Source organism: Electrophorus electricus, chromosome 9 (assembly GCF_013358815.1).
Source record: "Electrophorus electricus isolate fEleEle1 chromosome 9, fEleEle1.pri, whole genome shotgun sequence".
Taxonomy (NCBI): domain Eukaryota; kingdom Metazoa; phylum Chordata; class Actinopteri; order Gymnotiformes; family Gymnotidae; genus Electrophorus; species Electrophorus electricus.
The window spans coordinates 7,819,340-7,838,481 of NC_049543.1; the positions used below are offsets into that span (position 1 = coordinate 7,819,340).

General features: G+C 40.8%; 2 protein-coding genes across 2 annotated transcripts in view; both read right to left on the reverse strand.

Moving 5' to 3' along the window:
- Positions 1–453, reverse strand: part of iqgap2 (IQ motif containing GTPase activating protein 2) — a 40,292-nt gene extending 39,839 nt beyond the window's left edge. The window contains exon 1 of the mRNA XM_027015082.2: positions 209–453. Within this exon, the coding sequence (XP_026870883.2) occupies positions 209–254 (46 nt within the window). The 5' untranslated portion in view covers positions 255–453. The remainder of the gene's footprint in view (positions 1–208) is intronic.
- A 730-nt stretch (positions 454–1,183) lies between these two features.
- Positions 1,184–19,142, reverse strand: part of sv2ca (synaptic vesicle glycoprotein 2Ca) — a 32,654-nt gene continuing 14,695 nt past the window's right edge. The window contains exons 4-14 of the mRNA XM_027015070.2: positions 13,570–13,750; positions 12,398–12,549; positions 6,445–6,578; positions 6,041–6,130; positions 5,532–5,642; positions 5,336–5,424; positions 5,093–5,257; positions 4,582–4,715; positions 4,089–4,292; positions 3,537–3,696; positions 1,184–3,351 (exon numbers count right to left, since the gene is read on the reverse strand). Of these exons, the coding sequence (XP_026870871.2) occupies positions 3,168–3,351; positions 3,537–3,696; positions 4,089–4,292; positions 4,582–4,715; positions 5,093–5,257; positions 5,336–5,424; positions 5,532–5,642; positions 6,041–6,130; positions 6,445–6,578; positions 12,398–12,549; positions 13,570–13,750 (1,604 nt within the window). The 3' untranslated portion in view covers positions 1,184–3,167. The remainder of the gene's footprint in view (positions 3,352–3,536; positions 3,697–4,088; positions 4,293–4,581; positions 4,716–5,092; positions 5,258–5,335; positions 5,425–5,531; positions 5,643–6,040; positions 6,131–6,444; positions 6,579–12,397; positions 12,550–13,569; positions 13,751–19,142) is intronic.

Here is a 19,142-nt window from a genome sequence, read left to right on the forward strand (position 1 = left end):
ACCACACCACACAACCCATTCACCTGTTGTTTTTTTTAAACAAGTTTGACTTGTCAAGTATCAGCCCACTACTTACTAACGCTATATACTGTTAGTTTAGCCAGCTTTCAAACTTCACTTATGATGCGAGGTCCTTGAAAGGAGATTCAAGTCAGACTGTGCATACGAAAAAGACTTTCATTTATTAAAATAAAGGTGATGTACTTACATCCATAACGTGGTCTGAGAGACTTAGCGCCGTCTTCATGGTACATCCTGTCAAAATCCCTTTGCTTTTAAGCACTGAGCAATCTAACATCAACTGCGTTTTGAGTGTATTAGCCTTGTATTGGCCTAGACCTTTTCAGATGATGACTTTGAAAGATGTATATCCTTGCTTTTAAACAAAATGTGTTTAAACTAAATCTGTCATGTCTACTTTCTCCTGCGAAACGGTACTCCCATTGTGCTCAATGGTAGCTTGTTTCCTTTACTGACAGTTTTGTCGGCTTCTGAAACAGCGCCGCACGCGACCGCGGCGAGGGCCCGTACAGTTGCTCCACATGCTGGCACGGCACGCCCTTTCCAAATTGAAACTAGAGAACGTCATAGTATGAGTCTCCCTCACGTGCTCATTGTAAGAAGTGCAATTGCAGGCTGATATTCAAAAACAACCTGCGCCTATTTTTCAGTTACTTGCTTAAAATATAATGACCACTGCAAATCTGATTTAAAGCGACCAAATTATCGCTCAATTGTTATTGATTCATGAAACTAATCCAGGTGACTTCGGAATAATGGTCAAAACTTATTTGTACTTTGATGTATTTATAAATTAGACATTAAGTGTTTATTTTTTGACCAATATATTTTATCTATATCAGTCTAAAATTGATGTGTGGACCTAATTAATTTACTAGGCTTTATTTTATAAAATGGTTTTCGTAGTGCTGAGCAAACGTCAAAGTAAAATATGGTGCAATCCAGACCTGCTGGGAGTTAACAGTGAAAAAAATACTTGAACTAAATTTAAATACATAATTTATTTATATACTTAAATAATGATGTTGTCTAACATGGTCTATGCAGACAAATACAATAAATAGCTGTATTATTGCTCTGCATTATATTATCACAAGCCTTTTGTGTATAACCTACATTCCTAGCCTGTAGATAGTATTCCTTATACATAGACACAAAATAATTTCAACACATATCTTTATTACCTTCACAAAATTAAGCTTTTTTTCTGTTTCTTTACTCACAACCCATACACACAATTTCCATAAAACATATAGCAGTGTCACATTCTCTTGTTTACTCCAAATAACGATATTCTCATTATTTTCATTTTCTGACTGTCCTTTAACCACTTGGACATATGAACTCAGAAATGAGCACAAGGACCAAGTGTTTCATACATACATGCAATATTGTTCGTGACAGCAGAAGACGGTTGGCTATTTGCTGGAACACTTTCTGCAGTGTACTGACAGATGATAAAGTCCTGGGAATGCATTCCATCTCCATATGTGTATATCAAAACATGTACACAACATATTCTGCCTGAATGTTGGAAACAACCACTGCACAATATATACAATATTTTACAGGTACACACACATTTGTGTCCAAACACACACATTTAAATACATATATACTTTACACAAACATTAGTACCCCTCAATAACACTAGTGCAGACAAATCAAATGGGCAAAAAATATTTTTAGATTTAGCTAATATAGAATAGCACTCATGAGAACTTTTTGAATGATAAATCTTTTTTTAAGAGATGGCATAGCCCTGCTGAAACTGAAACAGCAAGAAGTCACTTTGGTTTTTTGTTGGCCTAATCATAAATAATACAGGGCACAACATTATCTATAATCTCCATGTCTTTTTTTATAACAAAATAATTCAGAATAATTTCAAAATAGATTCTTCAAAATAGATTGAAAGCTTTGCTACACTCTTAAAACAAATGTGTTATTTATATATTCAATAGTACTGCACATAAAACAAAATGGCACAGACACCAACATCTAGTTAGTGAATAGGACACAGGCAACTCCAAGTCCATAGTTATATTAATGGACTACCAAGGAATATGCAAATACATTTGCAAATACATGCAAATATTACAATATCCTATAAAACAAAAACAGATGAATGGTCTATAGATGCTCTGACTCTAGCTGAGTATACACACAGATCAAATCAATTACTACTGAAGGGCTACAGTAATGACTACCAATTCTCTTTGAGAAAAAGGGGGGAAAGTCCATAGTATCTTGAATTAAACTCGGCTCTCAGGCTTTAGTTACCTAATGGTGGTTCTGAGCAAACTATATAATTACAGTCACAGAGAACTTAACAACTGCTAAGCACAATGAGCTCATGCCTGATTAGAGCCAGTCAATATTTCCACCAGCTGGATGGCCCATCTGTTTGATGAGGCAATGTCATTCAAGCATAGCATTGTTTCCCTACATTCTCTGCTTTTTTCTCTGAATTTAGAGAAGACTGTTTGACAAGTAGGAAGAACAAATACATCTACCATACTACAAAGTATATCTCCTGTCTAAAGGAGAATAATCTTACAAAGGAGAGGCACAGTTTTAAAGTTCAGCAAGTTCAGTGGGTGATTAACAGTTTGTTTTTCGAGCATCTTACTAACGTGGCATTAATATTTACAGGCGTGCCTGTGGTGGGGTTCGACTACAGCCCATCGGCGTACAGCATGAAATCTGCCGCCAGGCTCATCTTAATACTACACGGGCAAAGAGAGGAATGTAAGACTGTAAAAGGTTTGCATGAATATATGGTGTGAGGAAACCATTTCAAAGCAGAACAGTACCTCTGGGCCTCCCTTGCTCAGAGACCTTAGTACTTCTCATCTCATACTGCCTATATATCAGTATGCAAATCAGGTTTAAGTACACTGACTCAGCGACTCCGATAATCTCTTCAGGTCTAGTATCACGTTTTTATCTGTTTAATTGCATCGTAGACTATTCCTATACTGCTCTGTATGATAATCATTCACATGCTTAAGTGACTCCATCACCTTCAGCTTTGTAAATGAAAAGGAACACCTCAATCAACATGTAGAATGTATAATGGGAGGTGGGGGTGTGTGAAGCTGGTTGCATGGCTCCACTCAACTGAGGGGGGCGGGGGTGGGGTGCTACATCAGGACGTTGGACCTGGTGTCTGGTAGACGCAGACCCACCAGACCTCCACCCACCAGCACGGTGGAGGCCAAAAGTATGGGGATGGCTTTTGTGATACTGACCAAGGAGCCAAAAATCAGGTTCCCCAGCACCGCTGCCAGCTTACACAAGGCATTGCAGAAGCCAAAGCCAGTCCCTCTGGAAACCGAGAGAGAAACAGAGAGAGAGAGAAAGAGAGAGAGAGAGAGAGAGAGAGAAAGAGTTTGCATTTGTGGTATGTTAGCATTATGAGTAACAGGGTTCATGTTGGCAGGCAGTGTCTCAGGCCTGTATGTGAGCTGTACCCTTTCATATGCTTGTGCATTAATGTGTGTAGCACAGACCTTCTGTCTGTAGGATACAGCTCTACTGTGACCACATCCAGTGAGTTCCAGGCGGAGATACTCAGGCCGTTATAAAGACACAGCATCCCGATCATCATGGCTTCACTGCTGCCAAACCACAGGAATAAGCAGCTGATTCCAGACAGAATCATGGAGAACCCTGAGAGCACACAAAATACAGTCTGCAAATATCTAGAGGGCTTTTTTTTTACTGGTGCAAAGAAAACCTATTCATGTTTTTATATAATCAACCCATACTGCATTGCATATGTTGACTGACACAATTGTTTGATTGAAAATGTAAGAAACATATATAAACCTTACATATTTGCAAAACCTTATATATATATATATATATATATATATATATATATATATATATATATATATATATATATATATATATATATATATATTCTTCATTCAGAATTTGCACATGTACACATACATTTTATATATTGTTTTGGTGGCCATGTCAAATTGCATGTAATACAACAAAAAAAAGACTAACACGCTAACATATAAAATTGATTACAAGGTTTTTAGCCCTACCAAGCATGGATAAGCGTCCTATTTTATCCACAAGGAGCGCGGAAACTATGTTTCCTGGTAGCACGGCCAATGTCCCCATGAAGTTGACAAAGTACACCCAGTAAGCACTGTAGTCATCGTCAAAAGAGAGATGACAGCCCGTTTTGTTGTGGAAAAAGACGCTGTCTCTGAATTTTGTATTGATAAGTTTGTAGTCATCAATATCTGTAAGTGGAAAAACAAACAAAAACATGACATCTACGCTAAAGTTAATTCAAATTCTGGATGTTATAGAGCACTTGTTTTCAAGAAAGGACACACTTGTATGGAATTAGTTATTGATGGATGAGTACCAGCCTGATAACAATTAAAACTATATTTCAAAATCTTAGATTTGTCCAATAAGGATTAGGGCAACTCATTGTTCCTGTAAAGGTTCCTGTAAATGATCCATTTTGAAAGGTATAAATGTTATAAAAGAAGTAAGCCTTTCAAAACTGACCAGTTTACTTACCCGTGTTGTACAGCGTAGTGTTAATAAAATTACAGTTTCGGAAGAAGCAACCCACAGAGGTGATATCTTCAAAATAGCAACTTTGAAACGTGGTGTTAATGAAAGTGACCGTCTTTAACTTCATACCTATGAATCTGTAAAAGCAGGGAAAAGAGGAACACCTCAGAGACAATATATGAAAGTCTTTGCTCTAATCATTCCCTAGGCCCAGTGGATGTGGGCTTCTGAGTAGGCCTGGCGTTTTCTTTCCTTTACGGTATGTTTATCAAACTCTCTAGCTGCCCTGCACTCAGGTCTTTGTCCCTGCTGTAAGATCACTCTTACGCCAGTCCCCTGTATATGGGACCCTGGGTTCAAATCCAGTTTGTGGTTAGTCACCCTGTTCCACAACAGCATGATGATGCACTTTGTCACATAGGTTTTATAATGATCTTTACTGGTATAGTTTGATTCAATGAGCTTTCCCTCCACCCAGTGCATGGGATACATGAGCTCTCATTGGCTAGCCTACCTGGTATTAATGAACAAACTGTTCGTGTGTATTTGATTCTCCAATGTGAAGTTAAACATGAAGTCCTCAATTCGCACGTTATTATGGCGTTGAACTTTAGAGGCATAATCGTCGGCTTGAAGGTGCTTAATGACATCGGGGAACCACACAGACAAGCCGTAGTACCTGAAAGAGCAGAGCATAGAGTTAGTTTTTCTAAATGCATTCCATTGCATTCCACTGTATTTGACAAAAAAGGCTTACCCAAATGACAAAGTGAACCACACAATGGCCAACTTTATGGCATTATCTTTAAGCGGACAGCTGAAACACTTCACAAGAGTCAACCACATCTGGGAATAAAAATAGTTATGGATAGAATGTCATTTGCTGTGAAATTACTGCATACAGAACATTTGATTAAACCCACTATAACTTTATACTGATAAAATAGTCTCACCCCAATAAATTCAGTCTTTGCCCGGAAAATAACTTTGGACACATAGTTGTTGGAGTCTGTGTGCATCTCCACAAAGTCATCAATCTGCTTTGGGATCTTAATTCTATTTACCTGTGAGTAGAAAAAAATATTTTTTACTATATACTTGACTCTCATATATCAATCCAACTACACTTGTGGAGTATACATTATGGGTACCCTTAACAAAACCTAGAACAAGAATTTAATATTTTTGAGAAACATATATAAAAAGGCATGTCAGCAAGAGAAATTACATAGTCACCTCGTTACACATCTTCTATGTTTTCTTCTCACTAGGTGTTTGTGAATGACATGAAACTGACTCCAAAACTCCACATAACAAGTGAGAAGATGACAACCACTGGCACTTCTCAACACTGCATATCGCTTCTCAATGTTGTATACCACTGTGGTGATAAACTGCTGGCATCTAAACCAATATGGCATCAGGACAAACTGGGTAACACTGCTGAGGATGTTTGACTCACTGTGAAGACTTTCTCGGGCTGCCCACGTGCTCGCATGTTGGTGTCATGGATTTGTTTGAGGATCATCCAGGCCTCGTCGTGCTTCCCCACCTGAAAATAGAGGAAAATCCATGGAAAATTAACGGATTAGGTGCCAATTCAGAGTGCTGGATGACAGCCACCCATTCTCCCTCGCCTCAGTGCCGCTAAGACAGTAGCGGAGGGAGTCACAATGTGAGTTGTTTCAAAGGTAGCTGTATTCTTTGTGGGTCAGTTTCTATAACAGCTGCTTAAAACACTGAAAAGGTGTGATAAATTGAATTAAATACAATAAAACTCCCCCCACCTCACCACCACACACACCCACACCCACACAAATTATTAAATACATGCTTACGCTTATCTGTCCAGTTATTCCTTCTTACCTCCAGGTAAAATCTAGGACTTTCAGGCATGAAGGTGAGGGCCACCACAGAGAAGACACATGGTAGAGCACACACCACCACAAACACTCTCCATCTATGGAAGTGATATGCCGAAGCCATGCTAAAGCTCCAGCCTAAGGAACACAAAAATGAAGCATATGTCCACAAATATGTTACTGCTTCCAAATATTATAACACATGGCTTTAAAGAAACACTTAACCTAGGCATACACTATCAGTTAACATTGAGCAAAGCTTATGGGCATGAGGTAGAGACCAGTTAGGAAGATGTATCTGTAATGCTAACTGCTATGTTGTCATACAGACTGCCACAGAAATTTGTTTTCTGATGGACTGATATGATTGTACAGTGAACGTTTGACCGACATGTGGGTGAAACATCTTTTGAAAAGCTTATATGAGACATAAAGGAATCCCCCCTTTGATGCCTTGTTTTCATCTCACAGTCGAGAGGGTCACTAAATAGGTGCATTGGTATAACCTCGAAAAGACTTGTGCTCAATCAAAACACTCTACACAAAAGAGCCCCGGGTTCTTTATACAAGATGACACATTAAAGGCTTAATCAATACTCTCCAAAGCAAAGATGCTTCAGCGCACAGACACAGAGCTGGAAGAGAAGGCAGCGACGGCAGGCGGAGTGAAGGGGGAACAGGTTAATGGGATGGGTTTCTGAAGTAAAAGGGCGCCGTTTTTCTTGCCCCCACTGATTTGATTAGCTACGCTGGGAGCTGCTCATTAATCTTACACCTGAAATATACAAAGCCAACTGTGCCTGAGTTTCATGCTGAAAGGCAAGGAACACCCATTTTTGTCTCATAATGTGTGGATGCTAATATATCACACAGGAATACAGTGTGCGTGTGGCTTGTTTGGCCAAGACTTACTCCATGTATTGTTTATATATCATGTCAAAAATATGGAATTCCTCTAGATGTTAACTGTAGCCTGATGCTAATATGCAAGCCTGCAGGCCGATCTGCTCTCTGTGAAGGGTGAACCAAACCAGTTACAATATGCACAAGCCATTAAATATCAGAAAAGTGTCAAAGTTTATAATCATCATACCATACATTCTGCTGTAGAATTCTAGGCACACAGCTGTTAATTTAGGATGATACATTGCCCGGCCAAAAAAAAGGTCATCACCTGGATTTAACTAAGCAAATAGGTAAGAGCCTCCCATTGGATAATTACTGCATCAGTGATTATGTTTCAGATGACAAGTTATTTAATCCTAACTGATTTTATTTAATCCTAAATTCTCATTTGATAAACAACCATGTCGAAAGACACATCCTGTGGTCATGGAAAAGATGTTAATCTGTTTCAGAAGGGTCAAATCATAGAAAAAACAACAGTAGAACTCAGGGATATGTTTAATAGTGAAAGTAAGAACATTTCCACACGCACAATGTGAAGGGAACTCAAGGGATTGGGACTAAACAGCTGTGTAGGCTTAAGAAAATCATTTGTCAGTGAGGCTAACCAACAAAAACGGCTTCAATTTGCATAAAGAGCATAAAGATTGGACTCTGGAGCAATGAAAGAAGGTCATGTGGTTTGATGAGTCCAGATTTACCCTTTTCCAGAGTGATATGTGCATCAGGGTAAGAAGAGAGGCAACTGAAGTGATGCACCCACCATGCCTAGTGCCTACTGTACAAGCCTGTAGGGGCAGTGCTATGACCTGGGGTTGCTGCAGTGGGTCAGGTCTAGGTTCAGCAACGTTATGTTGCCCAAAGAATGCATGAATATACTGAACAACCAGGTTATTCCATCAATGGATTTTTTCTTCCCTGATGGCACGGGCATATTCCAAGATGACAATGCCAGAATTTCTAGGGCTCTAACTGTGAAAAAGTGGTTCAGGGAGCATGAAACATAATTTTCACACATGGATTGGCCACCACAGAGTCCAGACCTGAACCCCATTGAGAATCATTGGGATGTGCTGGAGAAGACTTTGCGCCATGGTCCAAATCTCCCATCATCAATACAAGATCTTGGGGAAACATTAATGTAACTCTGGACAGAAATAAATGTTGTGACATTGCAGAAGCTTGTGAAAATGATGCCACAGCGAATGTGTGCCATAATCAAAGCTAAAGGCAGTACAATTAAATATTACAGTATGTGACCCTTTTTTTGGCCAGGCAGTGTATAACAATCCCAATTCAGGACAGAGAGGAACACTAAAGTTTCTGAAGTCCTGCTTAATAATGCACCAAACGGTTTGACTCTGGGCCTTCACTAAGGTACTATTACTGTTATCTTTCTGAGATTCTTTTGCACCTCAATTAGTTTGGAAATCATATTTGAATTGTAAGTTGCAAAGTTGTAAGTTGTAAAAGCAGCATGGGACAATAATGACACTATTTAAGTGTAAATGACCTGCTGACATGTAGCCCACTCATATCTGTCATCCCCTCCACAGTGATTCAGCACATATATACTTATAATAATTACCTTTGTGTTCAATCAGAATCAGCAACTTTGTGAGGGCCTGACATTAAACGATAATATATTAAATGGCTTCATTTTAGAGTATGTCATACTAATCAAGCACAACCACCATGACACTTCTGAGAGTTCATTCCAAGCAAGCATGAAACCTGTTCTGTTTTGGTCCTTTTTCTTATCTATTGATAGATTATCCTTCCTTTTTTTGTTGTTTTTCTTGTTCTTTGTAGCAAGTCAGGTCACCCTACCACAAAATGCTCTTCCAGGCACAAGTGGAAAACTGCTTTTTTTTTTTTTCTGGAGAACTATCACGAGCCTAATCCACCGAAGTGTGGGCGCTGAGGGGGAGGTTTCTGGAGGCAGACTGGCGTTAACGCAAAGAAGTGACAGCTTTGAAAAAAATCCACACGCATAATCAAATATGGCTTTGATAAACGCAGTCGATTATATATGCATGCCTGGATTAAAGTGTGTCCTTAAAATACAAGGGAGGGGGAAGGTTGGGATGAAAGACTGATGAGATTGTTAAAGCTTGATTTTAAAGGATGGGTACAGTAAGTATATTATAGTAAGTATAGAACATGTATGGCCAATAGTATGTGGACATCTGACCACTCCATCTATATGAGATTGTTGGACATTCTAAAACCACTGGTGTTAATATGGAGCTGGACCTTCCCCACACTGATGCCACAAATTTGGAAGTATACAATTCTCTAAAATGTCTTTGTATTCTGTAATATTAAGATTACCTTTCACTGAAACTAAGGGGCCTAGCCCAAATTCTGAAAAACATCCCCAGACCACCAAACTTTACTTTTTGGTATAATACATTGTGGTAGGTAGTGTTCTCCTGGCATCCACCAAACCCAAATTCAGTCATCAGACTGCCGGATAGTGCAGAATGAATCATCACTCCAGAGAACACATTTCCATTGCTAAGGAGTCCAGTGACAGCATGCTGTACCCCATTCCAACAAAATCCATTTGATGAAGCTCACAGTACAGAGTTATTGTGCTGGTGTTTCATCTAGAGATGTTTTGGAAGTGATGCAACAGATGGTTTTTACATGCTAAATGCTTCAGCACTCAGTGGCCAAGTCTGTGAGATTGCATGGTTTAAAGATTCATGGCTGAGTTGTCGTTGCTCATAAACACTTCCATTTCACAAAAATAATGCTTACAGTTGACCAGGGCACATCTAGCAAGGCATAATTTTCAAAAACTGACTTGTGGCAGTGCTACATTTAAAGGCGCTGAGCTCATCGGTACAACCCATTCTACTGAAGATAATCTATGAGAGAGATGGCATGACTGTATGCTTGATTTTTTACACCTGTTAGCAATGGGTTTAGCTGAAACACCAAGGTGTGTCCACATACTTTTGTAGATATAGTGTATGAAAAACAGTCTGTATACAAAGAAAAAGAAAGAACAAGATCTAAAAATAAAAAGAAAGCAGTGGCCATATGCATCATCCAAACATGTATAGATATATATGTTGTATGTATGTGTGTATGTGTGGTTGCAACCTTGCATTGTGTATTTGGCTTCTGTGGCCCTCACATGCAGCTGCTCTGCTGTAATCGCCTTCTGTACGAGGTGGCACTGCCAGACCCGATTTTGCCAGTGTCATTAGAAATCGCATTAGCTGGATCATGTACATAATTGACTGAAGGAGTGGATGCGTCCATGTGCTACTGCGCAAGCAGACCAGGCGTAATAAGGGATTTACACCTGACTCATACACACCAGTGCACAAGTGTGTATATGGATACATGCAAATGTGCAAAGGTGACTGATCGTAAGGGGTGCATACCGGAAAAACAGACACACATTTTTCAAACGGGGCAGTTGTGTCATGGTTCACAGGCCACTGCTGAAGTGAAAAAGAATATTAAGAAACAGTTGATGACAAAATGATCAGAACTATCCAGGGTTGGGAGTGGGGGTCGGAGGTGTGAGAGCTAGAATCGGCAGCAGTTGTGATGTGTTCACTGTCCCTTCCTTCCCAAAACACTTTAATAGGAAATCAATGAAGGGCAGCTCCACCTATAGCCAAAAGTGATGGATCTGTAAGATATCTTACCAGATATTTCTTTTAAGGGACAAACCATTTTGGTTTTAGGTTATTAATCCCCCTACCCTCCTCTTCTGTTTTCATACAAATATATGTGGGTGTGGATTTTTGATTAACAAAAATGACAGAGATGGTGTGTGTTTGTGTGTGTGTGTGTGTGTATGTGTGTACATAAGTGAGGGACAGAGGCTTAACAGAGATGGCTGGTTATGCCATCATACGTGGACCTGCGGCAGTTCTGCTTGAATTACTTAGATAGCTCCCCATAGCTCAGAAGAGGAACCAGTGGGGAAGACTAATGGACTGTTTTTAATATAAATGAGGATGCAGAGATGTCACTGTTCATCACTGGCCATGCCTCTCGATGCTGGCAAGGCATCTCTGAGTTGGAGGTCAGAGGGTTTCCTTGCCACCAGTGCTCCAACCGGCCACTGCTGCATTTTGGGATCTCTCGGAAGAGGCTGTGCTGAAATCATGCCAGACATGTAGCGCCCTTTCAGGATGAAGAAGCAGAGAGTGAGAATGAATGAGGAGCGAGAGAGCAAACATTGATTTTAAAAGACGGGACAAACAAAAGAGGGGGTAAGATGGAGAGGAGAAGACAAATGTCTGCGTCTGTGTCTGGTGCGGGGCAGGACAGACAGCAGTGCTCATGCCCAGCAAGCAACACACATCCAGTTCTCCACTTCGACCAGTACCCAATCATTCCCTACTGATTCCCAGTGGATGCACCTGGGGGAAAGGCACGATTTATCACCCATAAATCACGCTCCACCCCCATGTGTTGTCTTGCAAACCTCAAAAAACCTCATCATTGTGAAACAAACAAACAAAAAAAAGATGGAGCTAGAAAGCTGCATCACAACAAGCCATTCAGCTTTCACATTCAATATCCCCCTCCCCCTTCAGCTTCTTCCCAGATGAGTACAGCTTATTGCTAGTGTTTAGGTCCTCATAAATCATAGAGCTGAGCCTCACCCCTTAGGAACACCCCCATCCTTTAAATATCCTTGTAGCAGCACATAGCCCGCATTAATCACTTTACCTAAAGCTCTACACCTTCACACGCGTTTACACCCATCATTGTCAGCCGGAGGGGGAGAGCCGGACCTATGGCTGCCATGATCCTTGCTTTTCTGTCCACTACTGATTATTAACTCATTTCACAGGTGATGAGAATGTTTGGAATCTTGGCATCCGTGTTTTGTACAAAATTAGCCATATTATGTTTTACAGATGCTATTGATCGTTTGAATGTGGCATTTGTGGATGTCGATTGTAGGCAAAACAATTTTTAAAATCCTCATTCATACATTAAATATTTCCACACCCAACAGCTGGGAAAATAATTTGTGAACCCATGAAGTGTCTATGAGCCCATTAGCTTACCGTAGTGAGGTATGATAACCCAGGCCATAGCGGAGGCATAGATCTCTCCAATCATCCAAAACATGCAGAGCCAGCTCAGATGCTCACCACGCTTCTCCCGTGCCAGCACCTCTGCGTAGTAGGAGAAGACGATGGGCACTGCCCCGCCAATGCTAAAGCACACCAGGGCAACAAAGAGGTGCAAGAAAAAAGTTACAGTTCAGTCAGTGGTTCAGGTCCAAAACTCGTACATTTATGAAGGACATACAGAGGAAGGTTTCAGAACAACCATGAGGCCATTTCTATGCACTTTTTCAGTCCTTTCTGCTGTCAGTCTTGAAGGATTGAGGAGAAGGATAAGAAGAAAGATGTCTTTGTTGTTTTATACACAGTCTGCCTAAATTATTGATACATGTTTTTCTCTGCTTACAGAAATATTGATAGACCCACCATAACATGTTTCAATAACATGTACTTTACCTGTAAAACATGTTTTGACCAGAACCTAAAGTGGCAGGACATAGATTTTTCAAGCCATAAATAAAACATGTTCAAAGAAATGACCACAATCTTTAAATACAGTTCCACAGGTTGTCTCTAGCAGTGACAGAAACTGTTGGAGTCAAGCAAGCAGCATTGCAGTGGCTGTTGATCTGAGCAGATGTAACGTATGGTCTGACAAAAAAAGACTATTATCTAAAGCAAAGGGAAGGCATTTTTGCTTAAAGCCAACTTGATAAAAGATTGCCACTCAATCATATCTCATGATGCCAAAGGGTGCCTCTCTCTGTTACATTTGTGGTATATGTAGTGGTGTGTGTGTGTGTGTGTGTGTGTGTGTGTGTGTGTGTGTGTGTGTGTGTGTGTGTGTGTGTGTGTGTGTGTGTGTGTGTGCAGAAGCCATTGCATTACTCCATTAATCTTTGTTTGATGGCATCTGCTTACTGACACCAAGGTTAGATCACCACACTGTCTGAAAATGATGCTAGTGTTCTTAAAACAAACAATAACAACAACTGCTACAGAGAGCCACCACATGAACAACTATTAATCCTCATTTAATCATTCTCAAGCTCGAATGCACAATCATGTAGTAACTGTCCACATAAACCAAAAATAGCCCAGCATTTCTTTCACATCTTCTTAAGAGCCACGTGGTTAATAAGGAGAAAGCCGAGTGGCCGGAGACTCACCCAAAGCCCGCTATCATGCGACAGAGCAGGAAGAGATCGTAGCCCTGCACGAAGGAGGACAGGAAGCCAAAGAAGCCGTTCAAGGACATGCATATGAGCAGGCACTGCCGTCGGCCCACCTTGTCCGCCATGCCCCCCCAGAAGAAGGCCCCCATCATCATGCCCATGTACACTATGCTACCTGAGAGGTGGGGAGTGAGGGAACAGGAGCAGGGGAGATTAAAAAAAAGAAAAGGGGGTGGTGGTGGGGGGGTTCACGAGCACTGACAGAAGGCACGTGCACTTTGGCCTGGGGAACACAGAGAGAAAAAAGTGCTACTCAAGGAATGACAGCATTTGAAAGACTGCTTTGCTAGGTTTGGTACAAATTGCATATCAAAAATGCAGTTTTGTGAGATCACCCCCCCCCCCCCCCCCCCCCCCTTTTTTTTTGGCATTCTTTTTGGTTTCTAGAAAATTCTATTTTTAAATTAAAGAGAACATACATGTTGAATTTAGGAACTATGCCCTGACAGAGATATTTAGTCACTACATACTTACAAATGATCAGTATAAATGTTTAAACAGATGCACTTATGCTATTTAAAGTCATCTGTTTCAATACGCTCCGAAAATTAAAATGACACAGCTAACTTAGCTGTGCTCTGTGGGAGCTCTCAAAGAAGATGGAAGGTTAGGATGTTGGTGTATTACAATGTCCATCAGCATGTACCCAAAGTTCATAATGGCCAGTAATAAAGGATAACATCATTTATTCACGTACAATAACTTAGAAGTCAGTTAAACTTTCCCAATGCTTAATACATCTAGTGGCATGGGGAAAAGTATTGTGGAAAATGTGTTTTATCTACATGACCTTAAATACTACATCTTATTGTAGCCTATTTGGTGCACTTCTGCAGATCGTTCTACTACCGTGCTTCATTATAAAACAGCCCATTAATGTGCAGGCCGTGTAAGGTTTGCCATGCTCAGGGGCACTCAGCCGAAGTATATTCACCGGGTTCATTTTCCTCTCAAAAATTACGACCGGAGCGCCTATTATCTTCAGTTATCTGGAAGTGTCTTTTAGTAGCATGGGCACACTTGGTTTCTTTGAGCAAAACTATGCATAACGAGTTCTTATGAACAAGACGTCCACGATTCACATCTGACAGCGAAATCCCCGACTGACTTGTAGCTTTTTGTATGACCATGCATTAATGGTCTTCCGCGTCGCGACAAACGAGTCGACGACAGAGACGGGCCGAGCGCTTTCGTTGTTACAGCAGCAAGTACCGCGTAGCATGCGAAAATGAGAAAAAGGAAACACGGACTTGTAAAGTGTCGTGTCTCCAGGGGATAAGTGTTTCATTAAAAGGCGCAAGCCCCTAGTTTTATGGTGAAGGACACAGCATTTCGGCGCCGTCTGCTAGCGTACAGAAATGGTGGGAACAGGCCCAGCACCGAAGAAAGAACATTTCAGTGCCTGTCAGCGTCGTTAAATTTTGATTTGAGGCTGGATATAAAATGAGATGCGTAACTAATTATCTAGGTTATTCAGTTTGCTCCAGTGATACAATCATGAGGAGTCTACTCACATTACATGCATATTACATATTGCATAACAATATGCAAACTACACGTTAAGTTTGACAGCATTTTGGTGTCAAATTGTGCTGGGTCTAATACTTTATGTATTGCATATAATGTAACATCTTCTAAATATGTTTGCCAGGGTTAGGGTGACATATAGCTAGAAAGTTTTTACAGCCATTTGTATTACACATCTCGCAGCTGTTTAGAAATAGATTCATTGCAGCTTTTACTAGAAGTCCCCTGAGGCAGTGAGAGAACACTTGAGAAGGCATGACAGCGCACTCCTTGTCACAGGCCATTTGCAGTCCTCCTGCCCCGCATTCAAGTGTTTAGTTTGCCTGTGTTTGTGAGTACTGGTCAAATGGAATGTGTTTGCCACATGACACAGAAAAGCTGTCCATTTTGCTCTTAGTTTACATATTTATGTCGCGGTTGTTGGTTTTTTCTACACATATACAATTGGTACAGCAACTTGGCAACAGAGTGTACAGGTGCCTGGAAGGGACAAGCTTCCATAGAGTGACTGTGTTTTTCCAGCAGGGCATAAAGGTGCTGAAAGGATCATAAAGTCCTCATGGCTGAAAAGTACATAGTGAGCACTCCATTGATATGTGGAAACTGTTCCAACGGAAAAAACACTGAGAAGCAAAACACAGCTCTCAATGGGGGAGAACGCGAACTTGTATCTGTCGCATGTGCGCACACACCCACACACACTCACAAAAAACTCACAGAAACTCTGCGGCCCTTAGTCCATGGTAGTCATCCAACTGTTATGTTCTGAAACTGAAAAAAGTGTGTATTACAACTACACAAAAATCAGGCTCACAGGCTCAGATGTTTGTAACTTAATCAAAAAGGCAAGCAAAAGAATGAAGAGAAGAGAAAAGAAGAGAAGTGAAGAAAGCATTTTTAGTCATATCTGTCAGATCTGTCATCTCTTCAGAGAGGACCCAGGAGAGCAGCGGAAATGTTCAAGAAGCATAGCAGCCTTGTTTTGGATTTCATGCTTTGATGCTCCTGACTGGGAGAGGGAGCTGGAGAAGCTATTTAAAAAGAGGTCCATATTATTCATGGTTCTACTGAAAAAACAGAAAATGTTGGGGCAAGTCTGTTGAGCAAAGCTGCTATTAACTTCATTCATTTACTTTATTGACCTACTTATGGGGCACATGATTTGGCATTCGATTTACAAGACTATGGGGAACAAGTGTACATCAAATGCACAAATTGTGCAGTAGTCTCGATAACATGCTAGAATCAAATGCACAAACTGAAAGAAATGAACACAGGACTTATAAAGCAAGATTTAAGTGGTAGGTGTTTGATTGCAAACATTTTAAAATGTCTGGTCTGCACATCACTCAGGCTTTGATGCGCTCATGCCCGTGCATGCACCTGCTCACAGAGGAGCCCAGCAGCAGTGTTGGGATTTCACTACCGGCCAGCCATGTTCAGCTGCCTCCATTCCACACAGAGCAACCACACTGTCACGGGGGGGTTGGGGGCAGGGTGTGGCAACTGGGGGCCGCGGAGGGAATCGAGGATAAGAGTAGATGGCAAAATGCCTTCTGGCTGTGTGGTAGCATTAATGGAATAGGCGACCGAATGGAGCAGTCCATCAGTGTAATTGTGTGATGCAGCATCTTTCTTATGGGTTCAGCCTGTAACATTGATTGATCATTTCTTTCTTTAGGACTAGATAAACTTGGACAATGAAAAGGTTTCTAAGAGTGCATATGAGAAAAGGAATAAGCAACGTGAAAGGGAGAAATATATAATAACTATCATATCGGTGTCTTTTCTGTGTTTGTTTTTGACCCTTTTATTCCATCTATCCTTCTTCTTTGTTACATGTTACATGGAGCTATGGATGAACTAAGGACTGTGTGTGTGTGTGTGTGTGTGTGTGTGTGTGTGTGTGTGTGTGTGTGTGTGAGAGAGAGAGAGAGAGAGAGAGAGAGAGAGAGAGAGAGAGAGAGAGAGAGAGAGAGAGAGAGAGAGAGAGAGAGAGAGAGAGAGAGAGAGAGAGAGAGAGAGAGAGAGAGAGAGAGAGAGAGACTAGTGGCTACAAACCCTATGAGAATATGACAGACACCGTGCTCTCTGCACTGCCCTCCACTGCATCTATTCACTTTACTGCCATTGAAGACTACACAGATTTCACAGATATGCAAACACACACATTTAGACTTATGTAGAATGCAATTTAGTGTAATGCAGAATCCTGTTAAATTATAAATCAATCACCACACAGTTGTGATGCCTAGCACTTCATCAAGATGAGAGGTCAGACCATGACAATAGTTCATCATCTCAATAAGCTGCTGTAAGTCATGAAACCATCACTAACAGCCATCCTTTCAAACTCAAGGATATCTTCAGCCTACCATGAAATTTGCACTATAATGGGTTAACTACAGAAGCACAGACACCCACAAATAAAAAGGTGCATATTACAGAAATTACGCTGGAGAAAGCTACCAATTATGACACAACACGTTTCAATGACAGAAATAAAACAGCAGAGAAAATCAAGAGGTGTGTTGTAAATCTTTTTCCTCAGTTGTGAAAACTGCTCTGCTAGATTTACAGATCTCTCTTATTCTTAGCAACTTAATGAGACTATGGAGGAAATCTGTCCATGTTTAAGCCAGTGGCGATCTTTTGGCGATGTCATGGGCTAGGTGGTCATGGAGGCTATGTGCAATTATGCCTTAAAAGCCAGTGACTATAGGGGGAAAAAGTAAGGTGGGAGAGAGAGCGAGAGAGAGTGAGAGAGGCAACAGAGCATACTACACAATGCCCAAAGGGCTCTGAGCTCTCGTCAGATACACAAGGATGGGGAGGAATAAATGAATGAGAGAAAAAGAGAAAGAGAGAGATTGGCTAAGGATTGAATGGTCTCTGACACAGAAGAGTCTATTTCAACTGATTTTCAGTAGCAAAGAAAAAATGAACATTATCAATTCAGTCATTATTTTTTTTATATAGATGCCACACAGAGGTATAAGATGATTAATACCCATCAAATTTCTAGCTGTGCCATTAAGTGCCTAAACAAGCTCCAACTAGTTAAAAATGCAGAAGCCAGAGTTCTTACCAGAACTAGAAAATTTGATCACATCACTCTTATCTTATCTACTTTACATTGGCTCCCAGTAAAATTTCGTATTGATTATAAAATACTTCTAATGACCTACAAAGCACTGAATGGTCTTTCTCCACAGTACCTTAGAGAACTCCTAGTGGATTACAATCCACCACGTGTGCTTAGATCAAAAGGTGCAGGCTCTTTACTAGTACCAAGAATAAGAAAATCTACTGCCTTTTCCTATACAGCTCCTACACTATGGAATAACCTTCTTGTAAATGTTCGAGACTCAGACACAGTCTTAATATTTAAAGCTAGGCTGAAAACCTGTACAGTCAGGCATTAACTACTTCCCATCTTAAGTACAGGTTTAGATCTGGGGGTTCATGGGCATTGAGAGTTATGGTAAACTGGGATGTTATGATGCTGTCACTTCACCTCTCTGTTGTCACTCAAGTTTGTTGACTGAGAGTGGCAGAGTGCTGATGTTCCAGGGTGCCATCATACCGGTTTTTCCTTCTAGCTCTAATCTTTTATTTGTGCTGCTATAGCTAGATCTGCTGGAATCCATTTTTGCACATTATATTTCCCTAACTTACACACCCTCGTACCTGGGCATGCCTAATAATCTACTATTTCTTTCTGCCGAGGTACACCTACCCCTGATGTCATGATGTTACTGAGCCTCAACCCATCTCAGCTGCCATGGCTACTCCCACCACCCCCTGATGTCCCCCTGCAGTAGCCTACCACACCTCCAACCCAGCCAGCTACTTTCCATTGCCTTTATTGGACGTTCTCTTGCAGAATGGGTCTCGGACATGTGCACACCATCGGGAGAAGACTAGGACCTCTAGAAGAATGGACTAGACATTAACTGCTTATTTTTGTTATTTATTTA